Raw genomic sequence first — 14,125 nt, 5'->3', positions numbered from 1 at the left:
ATTTAATTTTAGACTTAAGTGAGCTAAAATTAAAACCCAATCTGTCACTTTTACTCCGACTTAAAGGAGACATATGGGGCTTGTTTTCTGGTTCATAATCTTATTTTGCGTTACTACTAGAAGAGGTTTAGTTCAATCAATTCTCACGTGCCAGACTAGTTGCTACGTTTGACAAATGTGTGACATGGTGATGTAGTGTGATGTCACAAAGTCACAGAATTAAGGCGGGACTACTGACAAGGCGTTTCAGGAGCAGTGTTTTCTGTAGGAGAGAGGAGTTTCTGTCGGTGCTGATCGTTTTCACTCTCAAGCTCTTTTTCATGCACAAGAACTTATATACAACAAAAAGCACAACATGTCTCCTTAAAGAACGAAAGCTATTTAACACATTTCAGTTAAAAAATACTCTAGATTTGTGTTATTTTCACATATTAACATCTAGATAATATTAAAGATTCCCCAGATTTAAATAAAAGAGTGAACAAAAAATGTTTTTTTTAAGAATGAACAACATGTCATTGCTTATTCCTGCTCTGAGCACATGCGATCCATTATGCGACCACTTGAGAGCCACTGTGAAACATTACTGCTCCCACACTTCAGTGTACTGTGGAGCAAACCGCCTGATAAATGTGCCTTATTCTTCAGTTTTTAGCAAAGGACTTATTAATGGTTTTCTAGAGCATAAAGTACTTAAAGTGTAATGCTGAGTGTAGCTGAGTGGTCTCCCTGGTTTCATTTGAACAATATAATGGACATTTTTTTGCACATCAATGAAGTCTTTTGTTTATTTCCTGTCCTCTCATTTGTCCCGCAGAATGGCCCGAGTTTGTGAGGAACTATGCCCCTTGGTGGGCGTCCCACACGTTGGACTGGCTCAATTATGGGAAGAACGTGCAGGTGGTCCACTTTGAGGATCTGAAGAGGGACCTGTTCTCCAAGCTGAAGGGCATGGTCCAGTTTTTGGGCCTGAAGGTTTCCGAGGACCGCCTGCTCTGCGTCGAGGGCCAGAAGGACGGAAACTTCAAACGATCGGGGCTGCGGAAGCTCGAGTACGATCCCTACACTCCCGAAATGCGAGCGAACATTAATGAACTGATCAGAACAGTAGACGCTGCCTTGAAGAAAAGAAAAATGTCGGGAGTTCCAGATGAATACATGCCAAGATGATAAATGTGATCTCCTCGTTTCCCTGTTTTTCCTTCTATAATTGGACGTTTCTGTCGACAGACTCTGCATCATATTTTGTAGGATTACAAGACTTAGATAGTTATTATTTTTCTTTGAAGTCAAATAGGTTCAAGCTGTAGTGAGAAGTCCGTCTCCTTACCCTCCTGTTTTCTCTTCTTAGTCATCCTTTTTTTCATTTTCCTGTTTGACTTCAGCAGCTTCATGCATTCATAGACGAGGCAGTTTAAACTTGGGGAGGCTTGTTTTTCTCTTTCGCTTGATTGAAAAGCACTTCTCATCCTGCTCCGTGCACATGTGCTGCGTAGGCATGTGCACATGCCTTAACATGAACAAGGTACAATAGCTGTGACTACAGAGAGCCTCGTCTGACTGTGATGGGTGATGAATTGCTGCCAGTGAAAAACACATTTGACCCAAAAGATATTATACAACACTGCAAACTGTGTTTAACAAGCTTATTTTGTGCAAAACAGAAATGAGAAATCTAAAAAACTCAAAATGTATGAATCTTCTGCTGCTATCACAGTTACAGAGAATAAAAAAAACTATTTTCTACATGAACTTCACTGAAAACTTAAAAAAATTGTAGCCCTTTGTCAGAGGGAAAAATGCAATATGCAGGCTATAACTACCTGATGCTGATACTGTGTGTTTCCAAGTTTTTTGTAAGTTATTCAACTTACTGTGTGTAAGAGACGTCATGTTTTCGATGATGGACAGGTAAAAAACTCTCAGCTCCTCTTAATTCAAGATGAATAATCCCTCTTGAAGGCACTGACTCAAGGAGAGAAGAGGATTTATCTCGACAGCATTTTGTTTATCTCTGGTGTGCGGTGCACATGCTGACTAATTTGGTTGTGAATATGTTTTTCCTAACACTGGACTCGATGCAGAAATCCAAAAAGCACTTTGCTGTGCAAACACTTGCCCCAAAGATCACTGAGAAATTAGGCATTACACATGTTAGAGATGGGAGGTTACCCTTAGCAGTAGCAATTGTTAGAGATGTTTCTTTTAAGGACAGTTATTATTAAGTTTTTATTGCTTTGTTGTTGAAGGAGCTATGAAACGGTTCAAGCTGTTGATCATTTTAATCTTAATATTTCAAAAAAAAAAAAAAAAAATCTCCTCAAAAGTGTGAAAAATCCAGCTCAGACTTTATAAGCAGCACGTCTTATAACGGTACTCAATGTGCTATGCCATATGCTTAAAAATAAACACGTATATAAATAAATGAATATATAAATAGATAAATAAATAAATAAAAGACTGGTGAGTGACAGCCAGAAAACATGAACTGACCGTCATTTTCAGTATGATAAAAAAATCTATTTTTATAGTGTGTGCTCACACATCAACAATATTTGTAATGCAACAAGCAAAAACGGGAGAAGTCGTTTCTATTTTTAACACATGCTTTAAAAACCTGAGCGGCTGTTGCTTTCATTGACAAGCCAGCACTTTGTCAACATAGGTGTCACATTTGAATGTATTTTCTATGGAATGAATGTAATGTGATAAGGCCCAATAAATGACTACAGAAAATGACGCCATGTGGTCGACTGTTTTGTTTTTTTTGGTTTGGTTTAAGATGACTAATCAGAAGGTGACTGTGTGTTTCTGATCTCAGTACAGTCTCTCCGTGCTTCTACATGATTTATCCGCAGCATGATTAAAAATAGTGCAGTAGTCTTACTTCAGGCACGCTCAGGAGGTGTGAGAGTGAAATGTTGTCATAACTTAAAATTAGTGGCTAGAAACACGAGAGCATATGACACAATAATTGTACCACAGAGAAGATATGTGGCAAGGAGGTTAAGGGATAAGTTCGCCCAGAGATAAAAATTAGGTATTTCTATTTTATATAATCATCTTTATCGATCATTTTCAGGTTGATAATTTTATTTTGTGTCACTACTAGAACAGCTTTACGTGCTTTAGTGCTCAAAAACATCAGTTTTCTCCTTCCCCCTCTGTCTGAAGCGCCTGTCTCTTTAAGGGCCCGCCCCCCCCTCCTTAATACCCAGTCTGCTCTGATTGGTCCGCTCACACATGCCTGACCCAGCACTGCTAACAACAACAGAGCAGCTGCGCTAAATTAATTCGTACGTGGCAAACTAGCTGCAAGGCATAAATTATACAAATGTGTGACATGGTGACGCAGTGTGATGTCACAAAGTCACAGATATTAAAGGCGGGACTACAACGAGGCGTTGCAGGAGCAGTGTCTTATGTAGGAGTTGGTGTGGACTATGTCCATTCTCTCCTCAGCCCCATGCAGATGGAAAGTCAAGTTTTGTAGTTCAGTTAGGAAACTATCTTAACGTTCATTCATCCACAACTCTCTCTCCATCTCAGTCTCTCTCTCCTCACTAATTAATCAGCTGTCAATGATGAATTCAAATCTGTTCCTCCTCCACCCCATTCACCTCCATCCCATCGCCACCACCAGCGTCCAGGCTCCATCGTGTCATCCATTAAAATATAATGGACGACACGATGGGGCCTAATCGCCAAAGACTCTTGTTTCTCATCTGATGTGCACATTGCAATAACTACTTATTCATCCAAAAAATGAAGTCTCTCCTGACTGAAACATTTCTGGAGTTTCACAGCAAAAGGAATGTTTCCACATTCTTCTTAACAGCTGAAGTAGATGGGGATTTGTTGTAAAGGGTAAAAAAAAGAAGTGAAAAAACAGCAACCTTTAAATGTCTCCATACAGCTCGTTCGGTCCCCAGACGATAGGACTTTCCTCGTTGAAATTTCTGACTTCTCTAGACAAAATACTTGTCTGACTGTAACATGATGTCTCAGCATTATAAATAAAACAGGGAGACGAAACAACACATGATGTCACAGACGCCATTATGTATTTTATTTTACAGCACTTTAATAATTCAAAGCGTATCTGAACATTTCATTCTCCTGTAAATTCTTCTTTACAGATACTGTAGTCTACAAACACATCCCACTCCCTTCCCACAGATGCTGCCGGTGTTATGACGTCAGACCACTGGTCCCTCGTGAATTCTGGGTAGATAAATGTAGGAAGTGGCGTCTATTTCTACTTTTCCTCCTAAGAGATCAGAGACTTTTGCGATGTGAGTTGATGTCTGGAACGCAGCATTTGTCTCCAAATACCAGCTGGTAACCTCGCCCGTCTGCTCTTCTGCCAACACAACTGAAACAATGTGCTGTGAGATGTTTAAACACTCTGCAGATCTGATTGACAATTATCTGCGCTGCCTCAACTGAGTCCGTTCACATGAACATATGGTCCAAATTCAAAGAGTTTCATTGTGACTCACTGACAGCGTCATGTAATCTCTGCAGGCGGGGTCTTCCCCCGGCCTTCCACTGTTTCAACACCAAGAAAACACACAGGCACTCTTCTTCTTCTTCTCCTCATGATTCCTCTTATGTTACTGTTACTGAATGAGAAGTGAGTTACTTAAAGAAAATTCCTTTTTGAAGAGCGAGCTTTTTCCCAGCAGATGCACATTAATCATATCTTTTTGTGCAGTGTACAAAACTTATTTTGATCCTGGAGATGTGAGCTGAATTCATCTTTTGTCTTCCCGCCTTCATTGTCTCAGAAGTGTTGTCAAAAATGTGCCTGAATAACATGTTGTGTAGAGAGGAGTCACTGCTCTACTGACTGCATTGCATTTATTATGTGTGTGCTATCAAATAATTGATGATACTTCCCATAATAATTAGCTTTTTGGTACTTTTTCACCACCTATAACTAGAGATTTAAAAGTCTGGGATGAAGGAAGGGCAGGAAATAAACGTATGGAACAACGTCCAAGGTATTCTGGAGCACTTGGATTCAGATTACAAACTTTTATTTAAAGACTAGCGTTTCGACACCACGTGTATCTTCATCAGAGTCAAACGATACACTCGCGTCCTCTTAAATATCCTCCCCTAATTAGGACCTAATCCTGGAGACTGGATTTGATCCTTAATTCAAAGGATGTTCAGGATGTAAGTTTTTCTGTTGCTGTGATTTTTCCGGTTAGTGATAATTTGGTCATCTGTGTATTTTATTTGAACAAGTGAACCGGTCTAATTAGGTCCTAATGAAGGGAGGTTATTTAAGAGGATGTGAGTCTCTGGATTGTTTGACTCTGATGAAGTCGCATATCAAAACGTTAGTCTTTTAATAAAAGTTTGTGGTCTGAGTCCCAGCGCTCCGGCACGCCTTAAACTTTGTGCCTTAAGTTTTTTTTTCTGATTAAATATTCTGTTTTAATAAATATATTACATCAAAGCTAACATTGTTCTTTTAACTCATAGGGAAGTTCTCAGTTTTAAGAAATCATCTGAACATTATCGTGACTGGTGATAAATGCAAATGAGCACATTTTCAAGAACTTACGACTTCGTTTATTTGACGACTTCCTTCAAAATGCAACTCAGGCCTCAGCAGTGACAGAATAACACGTCAGACAGCCGACTATAGTTTCAGCTTTATTTCAGAAACAAACATTCAAACATTTATTGCACAAACCACCTTCACTACACGGCTCTCACACATGAAATAATAACAACAAAGGTCCATTCAATGAGCTGTTTGTCGACAGCCGGGTTTTGTATTTGTAATGTGTCACGGTTGCTATCAAGAGTTGTTATAGAGTTATCTCACAGAGGACAACACCTTTCTGCTGTACAGATGCATGAGAAATAACCACACGGTGCATATCTCAACAGCAGTCCTCCACCCATCTGCACTTTCTATTCAGGTCGGTCTTGTACAACACACACGTAAATGCTGCAATGCAAAAATAGTTGCGTACAGTGGTGTCAGTAAATAAAACCACAGAGCATCCCTTTTAGCAGGAAGGACAGTTGTGGTTACATGTGCAAGAAAAAAGAGTACCATTAATTCACAGCTGCTTTCCTTCAGCGAGTCGTTCCTTTTTTAAAATTATTTCGTAAATGAAAACTAATTGAGAAAATGCTCCCCGAGCCCAGTCCTCTAAATTTACATCACACAAGCTTCCTCTCCTGCAAACCTGACCTGAAAGTGTATCAACAACTCCTTTGTTTGATATGATGATTACACATTTTTTTTATGTTTATAATCAGAAAATATACCTCATATATTACATTCCTTGTATTTTACAACTATATTTACAGTTATAATTGCCACAAATGCTGCTCTGAAAATACTTCTGCTGGATGACATGGATGTCGCTCACCCTGCGATACAAAATGAGCTCAGCACATGTTTAAATATTGGCTCAAGCTTGCAGATTCTTCAGCCACACTGTGTTTGTGGCAACAGCTTTCTTCACAACAGTGGAAAAGTGCTACATTTGTACAATGAATCTATACAGACTTGGCAATGTGTTTCTACAAGCGTCATTTCATATATCTTGTGATTATTTGGAGCGCTTAGTGGAACAGTTTTGAGTAAAGTGACACCTCTAGATGTGTGTGGAGGCTCTGCCGTCCATGGAGCTGGACCTGGACAGGTATCGGCTGGTGGTGCGGCCTTCCTCGGCCATCGCATTCTCCATCTTTGAGAGCACGGAGCTCTTGAACTTCCTCTTGAAGTCATTGCCCATGAAAACATACAACACCGGGTTGAGGAAGCTGTTCGCTGCCGCCATGGACGAGCCTATTTTGAGTCCAGAGGCTAAAACGTGGTGGTCGTAGTCTGCGTTGTTCAGCTCGAGCAGGATGAACACGTGGTAAGGCAGCCAGCAGATGAAGAAAGCAGCGACGAGCGCCGTCATGACTCTGAAGGGTTTGGAGTTTTTGGTCATCCTGCTGTTTCGAAGCCTGAGGATGATGATAGAGTAGCAGATGATGATGATGAGGAAGGGGACGATGAACCCTGCGAGAAGGCGGGTCACTGCAACTATCTTGTGACTGTGCGGGTGTAACGTGTAATTGTTGTGGCAAACGGTCGTACCCATGTGTGAGCCAACATCCCGAAAAATCGCAGAGGGAATGCTCATCCCGATGGCGAGAAGCCACGCTAGGAGAACAGTGATTGATGCCATTTTATTGGTACGATTGTTCTGGGCCCAAACCGGAAACAAGACTGACAAGAAGCGGTCGACGCTGATGATGACCAGGAGGAAGATGCTGCTGAACATGTTGAGGAACATAACAGAGGGGGCAAATTTGCACATGAAGCGACCGAAGATCCACTCCTCCATCGCCGTCTGGACGATGTTGAACGGGAGGAAGGCGCAGAAGACGAAGTCAGAGATGGCGAGGCTCAGGTACCAGGTGGTGTTGACCGTCCTCTTCATCTTGAAGCCAGAAATCCAGATGACCAAAGCGTTCCCGAAGAATCCCAGCAGGAAAATGAGCACGCTGACCACGAGTAACGACACGCACAAGCCTTCCTTTAAACAAGTCGGTGTGTGCTGGAAAACTGCCGCATCGTATATTTCAGTAGTCACATTGCTTCCATTATTGTGTTCGTCGTAGTTATAGTCTAGAAGATAATCATCATATTCAAAAGTATCCATGTTGTCTTGAAGAACAGAGCTGTCGTCGAGGTTTCTGTGGGGAAAAAGGGAAACATTTTCAATAACCAGCATTTTATTGAACTCAACATCATTTTCCCAACAAAGCTCATTAAATTAAAATGTATTTAACTTTAAATTAACGTCTGTATGATGTTCAGATCGTCGATAGATGCCGTACCTGCAGCGAGGCTGTTGCACTGCTGTTGACTTGTCGGTGTCCAGAGCTCAAGTGTTGGCAGAGCTGTGAAGTTTCCTCTAAACAGTGTGAGAAACACCAGTCAGCTCATTGGTTTAGCAATCAGCTGACTGTGGTTTCTCAACACTTCCGTCGCGAATATTTTCAGTACTGCATTTTCAGACCTCAGAGGTCTCGAGCAAATTTATTTATAACATCTGTAACATTGTGTGAAGCGCGAGCAGGAATTTGAGATTTTATTTGCATCTTCTCACATTTCTGAGAACATTTAGCAGTTTTACTGAAACAGTTGAACGACAGAAACTTAATTTGCAACTGTTTTGGTAATTTTTTTTTTTTTTTTTTACTTATTACCACTGAGTCACGTTAACAAGCAACTGAGATCATAAAAGAGATTTGGCTTCCCATGTCGGATAGATTCAATAAAACCCTGACACCCTTCAGGGAAAGCGCACGCGTTCAGTTAGCTGAATTTATACCCGGTCTGAACACTTCCTCCACTACTTCTTCAAACACCGAGCTCAAAGCTCGTTACTTACCTCATAATCTCTCCCTGTTCAGCCATAATTAAAGCAAACAAAACAAATAATGTGCCCACATGGACCCTTCATGTTCTTCCTCTGGCCTGTGAAAAAAGAGAAGTATTTAAACTCCCGTCTGTGAGAGTTTTGTGATACGGCCCTGATGTCTCCCTTTTCTCTGCCAGATGCATCGTATCGGCCAGACGTAACTGTTCAACGCTCACATCACAGTGTTCACGAAACCATAAAGCACTCAGTTGGACAGTCTAAGGCAATGAACACACTGATTCTAATTTGATATCTCAGCTCCAGCTCGTAATGCAGATGTTTCTAATAAGACACACAAAAAGCAACAGCTGTTGTAAATGCAGGCCGCAGACGATCGCTGCCAGCGTCGTCGACCGAACGAGCTCTCAACGGTCGTCCACGGACTCGTAATCGTGGCAGACAGATTCATCGGCACATGATGTTCAGTGTTTCTGCTGAAGAACCGCAGATGGCAACAAAAATGTTATAATGAGCGAGGAGGGTCAAACATCACACCGGATTCCTGACTTTTATCTGAAACTCCCACATTTCTGGAAGCTGATGAGGTTTTACTGAGATGAAGAGAAAATAAAAAAAACTGAAACATCAAGAAATCCGGTTCAGACAGTTTTTCATAATTGTGTTGTTTTCCCTTCGCTTTCTATTCCTCATGTGATTTCACATGAATGTGTAGGTTTCACTTGGTTTTTAAGTTTTTCATTCTAAAACATGTGTCAAACATTGACACGAAAAAAACTTCAGTTATTTAAAGCAAGTGAAACCAAAGGATTCACTCAGCTGTGTGTTGGACTGTTTCTGTGCTGCCAGACACGCAAACAAAATACTTCACCACCAGTAACCACCTGTCACCATGTAACACCATGTCTATATATAGAGACTTTAGATTAAACGATAATAAATAATAACGTTTTACTGCAGTGTTATTACATGTGTACTCCTCTGTGGAAGATTTTTCTTTCAACTGTATTCTACTGTTATTGATTTTCTGTGCACAAAAGCACATGTTCAGTGGAGAAAAACCTTGTTTCCTCGTGTTTCTTAATGTTCTCCTGATTATTGTAATGAACAAGCAAACTACAAGCCAGCGACTGCAAACTGAGACTGGATTTTAACATTGTAAGCATGAAACCTTGTTTGTAGGGATATTTTTGACAGGAAGTCGGGACATCTCCATCCATGTTTGTGGTGAGAGAGTGCCTAAACCCAACCAGAGCATAAGCGCAGAGTTGACACGAGATAAAATTGAAAATTCAACATAAAGTTGCAACACACACAAGTTTTGCAGAAACGTACATTTCCAACATTGGGTTGGTTAGAGGAGCTTATGCTTGTAAATCCTGGAACGGCCCGCAGCTCTCTGGTAAATTAGGAAATATTTAATTGAGTCCAGCAGGCCTGCCTGACCCGTTTAGATCCATTTCAGCAAAATCACTTTCACTACGGAGGACACACAGACCTGCTGGTGCCCTGCAGATTAGATTTGCTGGTGAAGGCCGAGGTTATAAATAATCAAATGCACATAATAACCAGGTTTAATCTGTTTCTGAGAAATGCAGCGCAGGCCCTGCTGGGGAAACGGAGAATCATGCAGAAGATCTTTCACTCATAAGGAACTAAAATTTACTTCTTACGTCTACTAATAATTAAGGAGTTTAAAGGTAATTTAGATACGGTTGACATAAGCATTTAAGTGATTTAAGGAGTCTCTGCAGCTCTACTGGCTGTTGGTTTGAAAATACTAGTCTTGAAGTTCAGTGGCCTGAAGAGAAATTCATATATCCAAACAATCAAATATAACTGAGGGATATTACAGGTGTGTCCCCTGTTCTTCCACTACACATTGCTACGTGTCACTTTCATCATGAAGATGACACTGAGAGTATAAAGGCCACCATGTAGTATAGAAATGAGTTTCATAAATCCCACATGAAACATGAAAATAAGATGCAATTACGAATCCGTCCGCTGCCTCAGCACCACAGACAGCACCATGGATTTATCAATACAAAGCAGAGTCAGACTACCAATATTTCAGAGGCACGCTCGAGGTCATGGATCCTATTATGCACAAACCTCAGTCAGATAAAGGACATGTTCAACGCCTCTGTCCCTGCACTCACGGGCAGCTTTCTGTGCGGTGTGTCTGAGCTGTGACACCGGCTCAGTAAAAAGTAAGGAGACGGTGCTTCAACGGATTTTCTCAGTTCAAGCACCTCCTGTATCCTGATGTAGCATCCATGAGAGATTCAAGCTTTACTGCACTTTGACTTCTCTATAAATAGAGGAGAGTAGGAGGAGGAAACATAAAGCATCATGTTGCCTCTGGTTTCAATATTTGCAGAGATTCAATGCAAAGGGTCGATACGGATTATTAGTAATCGAGGAGACTGATAACCGATATCTGAAACCGATGTACAGTAATCAGGACTTTCAAGGAACAGTTTATTCAAGTGTTTCCTTTTTCTGCTACTCTATATTTACTTGATAACTTTAATTACAAGTTACTTTGCAGATGCAGATGATTCAGCGTTGTGACCTTTAACCAATCAGATAGTGTTGTGGGCGTTGTGGTGGCTGCAGACAGGGTGAAGATGCTGCAATCAGAGGCAAGTAGAACTTTTTTTAATCAATTTATTTTATCAGCGATCCCTGGTTTGAAGGGCTCTGAGGCCTCTCTGCTCACATAAGGTTTTTATTTTTATTTTGCACAATTTAAAAAGATATATAGCGACACAAACAACAAGGATATCTTTGGTGTATTTTTACAGCAAATGTGGTAAAACTGAGCACATGTTAACAGCGCATACAGCACGTGCACACTGTTTATTTACTCATATTTAACAACAATCACTGCTCAGTTCTGTAGAAATATAAATAGAAATGTTATCTATAGATTTGACCTTTCCTCTGATGTCACTTCTGCTGACTGTCCAATAAAAAACAAACACACGTACCATCAGTCTCTTTTTCTAGCTTCCCATAAAAGTAATAATTGGACTAATGATGAGTTTCCACCTGACAGTTTGTAATTAAAGCAAACACAGGTCTTGTTTTTCTTTGCTCTCAAATGATCTTTGGGTGTTGTCAGGCTTTCGGCTGACGTTGTCCAGAGCCGTTCTCACTGAACAGTCACTTCCTCACTCTCACTGACACTTTGACAGGATAAACAGCACATATGGCCGACATGGGAACAGGGTGTTGCTGTCTCAGCAGTTTGAGCCACGACTGGAAAAAAATCCTCCATGAAATGTAACTGAAACGAGCGAGCTGACGGACAGCCGGACACATTTTCTCACAGATGTTAATTACATGTTTTGGTTACACATCAAAACGACCTTTAGACATTTCGCCGGAGAATATTCAGTCTCTGATGATTCAAATGAGTCAAGCGATGACTCTCGGCTTTTCAGGAAGTGAAACTGACTATTTCTATGTTACATCGTGACATTAAATCTGTTTCCTTGCCGTCCATGCGGTCACGGTTTGCAATAACACTAATCCAATTTCCTCAGCTCCAGTGATGAATGTATAAAGTCACAGACTGCATTACTCGTCTATGGGGCTGATCGGCCATGACAGCCCCTAGCATCTCCAAGAATCATTTATGAAGCTGTCCCATGTGAAATACGTCTGGATACCACTGTTTTTCACACTGTCACACCCTGCAACAAGCCTCGCTCCTGTAATCAGGACTGCTCTGCCCCCTCCTCCCCTGCAGCGTCCTCTGCCGTACAGTATCACGTTCCCCCTCCTTCCAGCCGGGACGCTGCTTTGAAATGTATTTTAAAGTAACCTGAGCATCATCGCAACATTAGTATCTTCCTGCCTGAAACCCATTACATAGATTAGAGTGTGGCAGAGATGCTCCAGTCAACAGCGCAAATCTGTTTACCTTAAATCCACCGCCAACCATCAGCCTTAAAATGGACTGGAGGTTTTTGAGGCACAATATGAGAAATAGATAGTAATCGTGTTGAAATGATCTGTGGGACAGAGCAGTGGCATTAACCTCAGGAAGTGATGGTGTAACTTTATACGCCCTCAAATCATACTTCGGTTATTATTAGAACCGCAGTGAGTTGCAGTTTTTTTGTGTTTCACAGTGGACGTTTCTTCACTTCTGGCAGGAAAAACACATTCAAAACGACTAAATTAAATTCAGGTGAACTTGCTGCTGCACATGATGTCACACTGTGGTTTACAACGACACTGGGTGTCACGGTCCTGTCATTTCTGTCTCTTCTTATGATGTATCTTTAGTTTTTGGTTTCTGCCCTTCCCCAACACCTGTCCTGCATCAGCCTCGTTAGTCCAGCTCTGTTCCCTGTGTCTTCCCCTCATCCCCCTCACCTGTGCTCCTCCTCCGAGCTCTCCACCCGCACCTCATCCCCTCGTTGGTTTAGTTTGTATTTAAGTCCAGTTGTCATGTCAGTATTTTTGGATAAAAGTTCTAGCTATGATCCTCCTGCCTGCCATCTCACTTTGGGTCCACCTTCTGTGCACTCAGTGTACCGCTGGGAAGGCAGCCATTAGTTTCCTCTTGTGCTTTTATGACAACTGAAAATGTCTGACGAGGAAAAGATCTACTGAACACAGCAGAGTTAAAATGTAAGAGAGTCTACCAGTGCAAAGGTTCGCAAGTCCCTTTCTGTAATTGACAATATCTGCTGTTGAACCATTTGCCATATTTTTATTGCACCAAGCACGGTTAAATAAATGCCAAGAAATGTTTGCATGCAAATATTATTTGCACTCGTGTCTGATCGACTGCTGCAGTTGCTAATTAGAGCCTATCATCATCATCATCAGCAGCAGCAGCAGCAGCACGGCTGCCAGTTAGGTCAGAGAGTCAATCACCGGATCTCAGTTCACTAACGACCACAGAATTATTGATTTGGTCTGAATGTGACATGAGCATCATCGACAGTAGTGCTGCTTCTTAGAAAAGAGGCCTGTAGTTTGGTGCAGTGTGGCAAAACGTCGGCCTCTGAAGCTGGCAGCTCTTATTAGCTTTTGAAGCTGTGGGGAAAACAGCCATCGGCGATACGACTTTTTCTGGTCTTGCTACCAGCAGCGCGGCTCTGCAGGGACAGTTTCGCCTCTTTAGGTTTCACTGAAGTGTTTAATCTACTGGATGGATTGGCATGAAACTTTGCACAGACATTCATGGTCCCCAGAGGATTAATTACACTGTGGTGGGTGAACTTATGACTTTCTGACTAGCTGGTTGACATTTTTGGTCGCTCTTGACAACTTTGACAGATTTTTGTGAAATGTAAAAAACACACTCTAGTCCACAGAAGATTAATTGTCATAATTCTGATCCTGCGACCTTCATCATCTGGTTAAAATTAAAATTTGTCTTTGGTTTCAAATACCTGCAAACTGTCAACATTCACATTAACCTCAGCTGTACTGGACTCTTTATTCTCCCTTCACGCATTCAACCACTCAAATAATATGCTTTAAGTAATGTTACCCCGAAACTATGTTTTAAATCTACTGATTATTTAATCTTGTCTTTACTTTTATTCAAGTGTTACATATTATATTTACGGGTTTTTTTAAATGGTAAATGTTTATGATTATTTGTTGTTGCTTTAAAATAGAAGTTTTTTTTCTTCCTCCTCTTCCTGTTATTATTTATGTATTAAAGAAGAACATTAGTATAA

The 14,125-nt window shown here is 41.0% G+C and overlaps 2 protein-coding genes across 2 annotated transcripts in view; one reads left to right on the top strand and one right to left on the bottom strand.

The window, feature by feature from the left end:
* wscd2 (WSC domain containing 2) overlaps positions 1 to 2,739 on the top strand; it is a 40,597-nt gene extending 37,858 nt beyond the window's left edge. Inside the window, exon 9 of the mRNA XM_084359154.1 lies at positions 818 to 2,739. Within this exon, the coding sequence (XP_084215280.1) occupies positions 818 to 1,170 (353 nt within the window). The 3' untranslated portion in view covers positions 1,171 to 2,739. The remainder of the gene's footprint in view (positions 1 to 817) is intronic.
* A 2,918-nt stretch (positions 2,740 to 5,657) lies between these two features.
* On the bottom strand, positions 5,658 to 7,942 carry cmklr1 (chemokine-like receptor 1). Its single transcript, XM_084359171.1, has 2 exons — positions 7,867 to 7,942; positions 5,658 to 7,722 (listed from the first exon to the last, which is right to left on the bottom strand). The coding sequence occupies exon 2, from the start codon at positions 7,686 to 7,688 to the stop codon at positions 6,630 to 6,632; it is 1,059 nt and encodes a 352-aa protein (XP_084215297.1). The 5' UTR covers positions 7,689 to 7,722; positions 7,867 to 7,942; the 3' UTR covers positions 5,658 to 6,629.
* Positions 7,943 to 14,125: the final 6,183 nt, after the last annotated feature.

This window comes from Pagrus pagrus (assembly GCF_965226575.1).
Source record: "Pagrus pagrus genome assembly, chromosome: 8".
NCBI classification, from domain to species: domain Eukaryota; kingdom Metazoa; phylum Chordata; class Actinopteri; order Spariformes; family Sparidae; genus Pagrus; species Pagrus pagrus.
Note: the sequence above shows the minus strand (reverse complement) of the source record. Positions and strands in the feature narration are given on the sequence as shown.

Bases quoted from the DNA above. Each gene is read 5' to 3' on its own strand.
- cmklr1 (XM_084359171.1), bottom strand. From the start codon at position 7,688: ATGGATACTTTTGAATATGATGATTATCTTCTAGACTATAACTACGAC.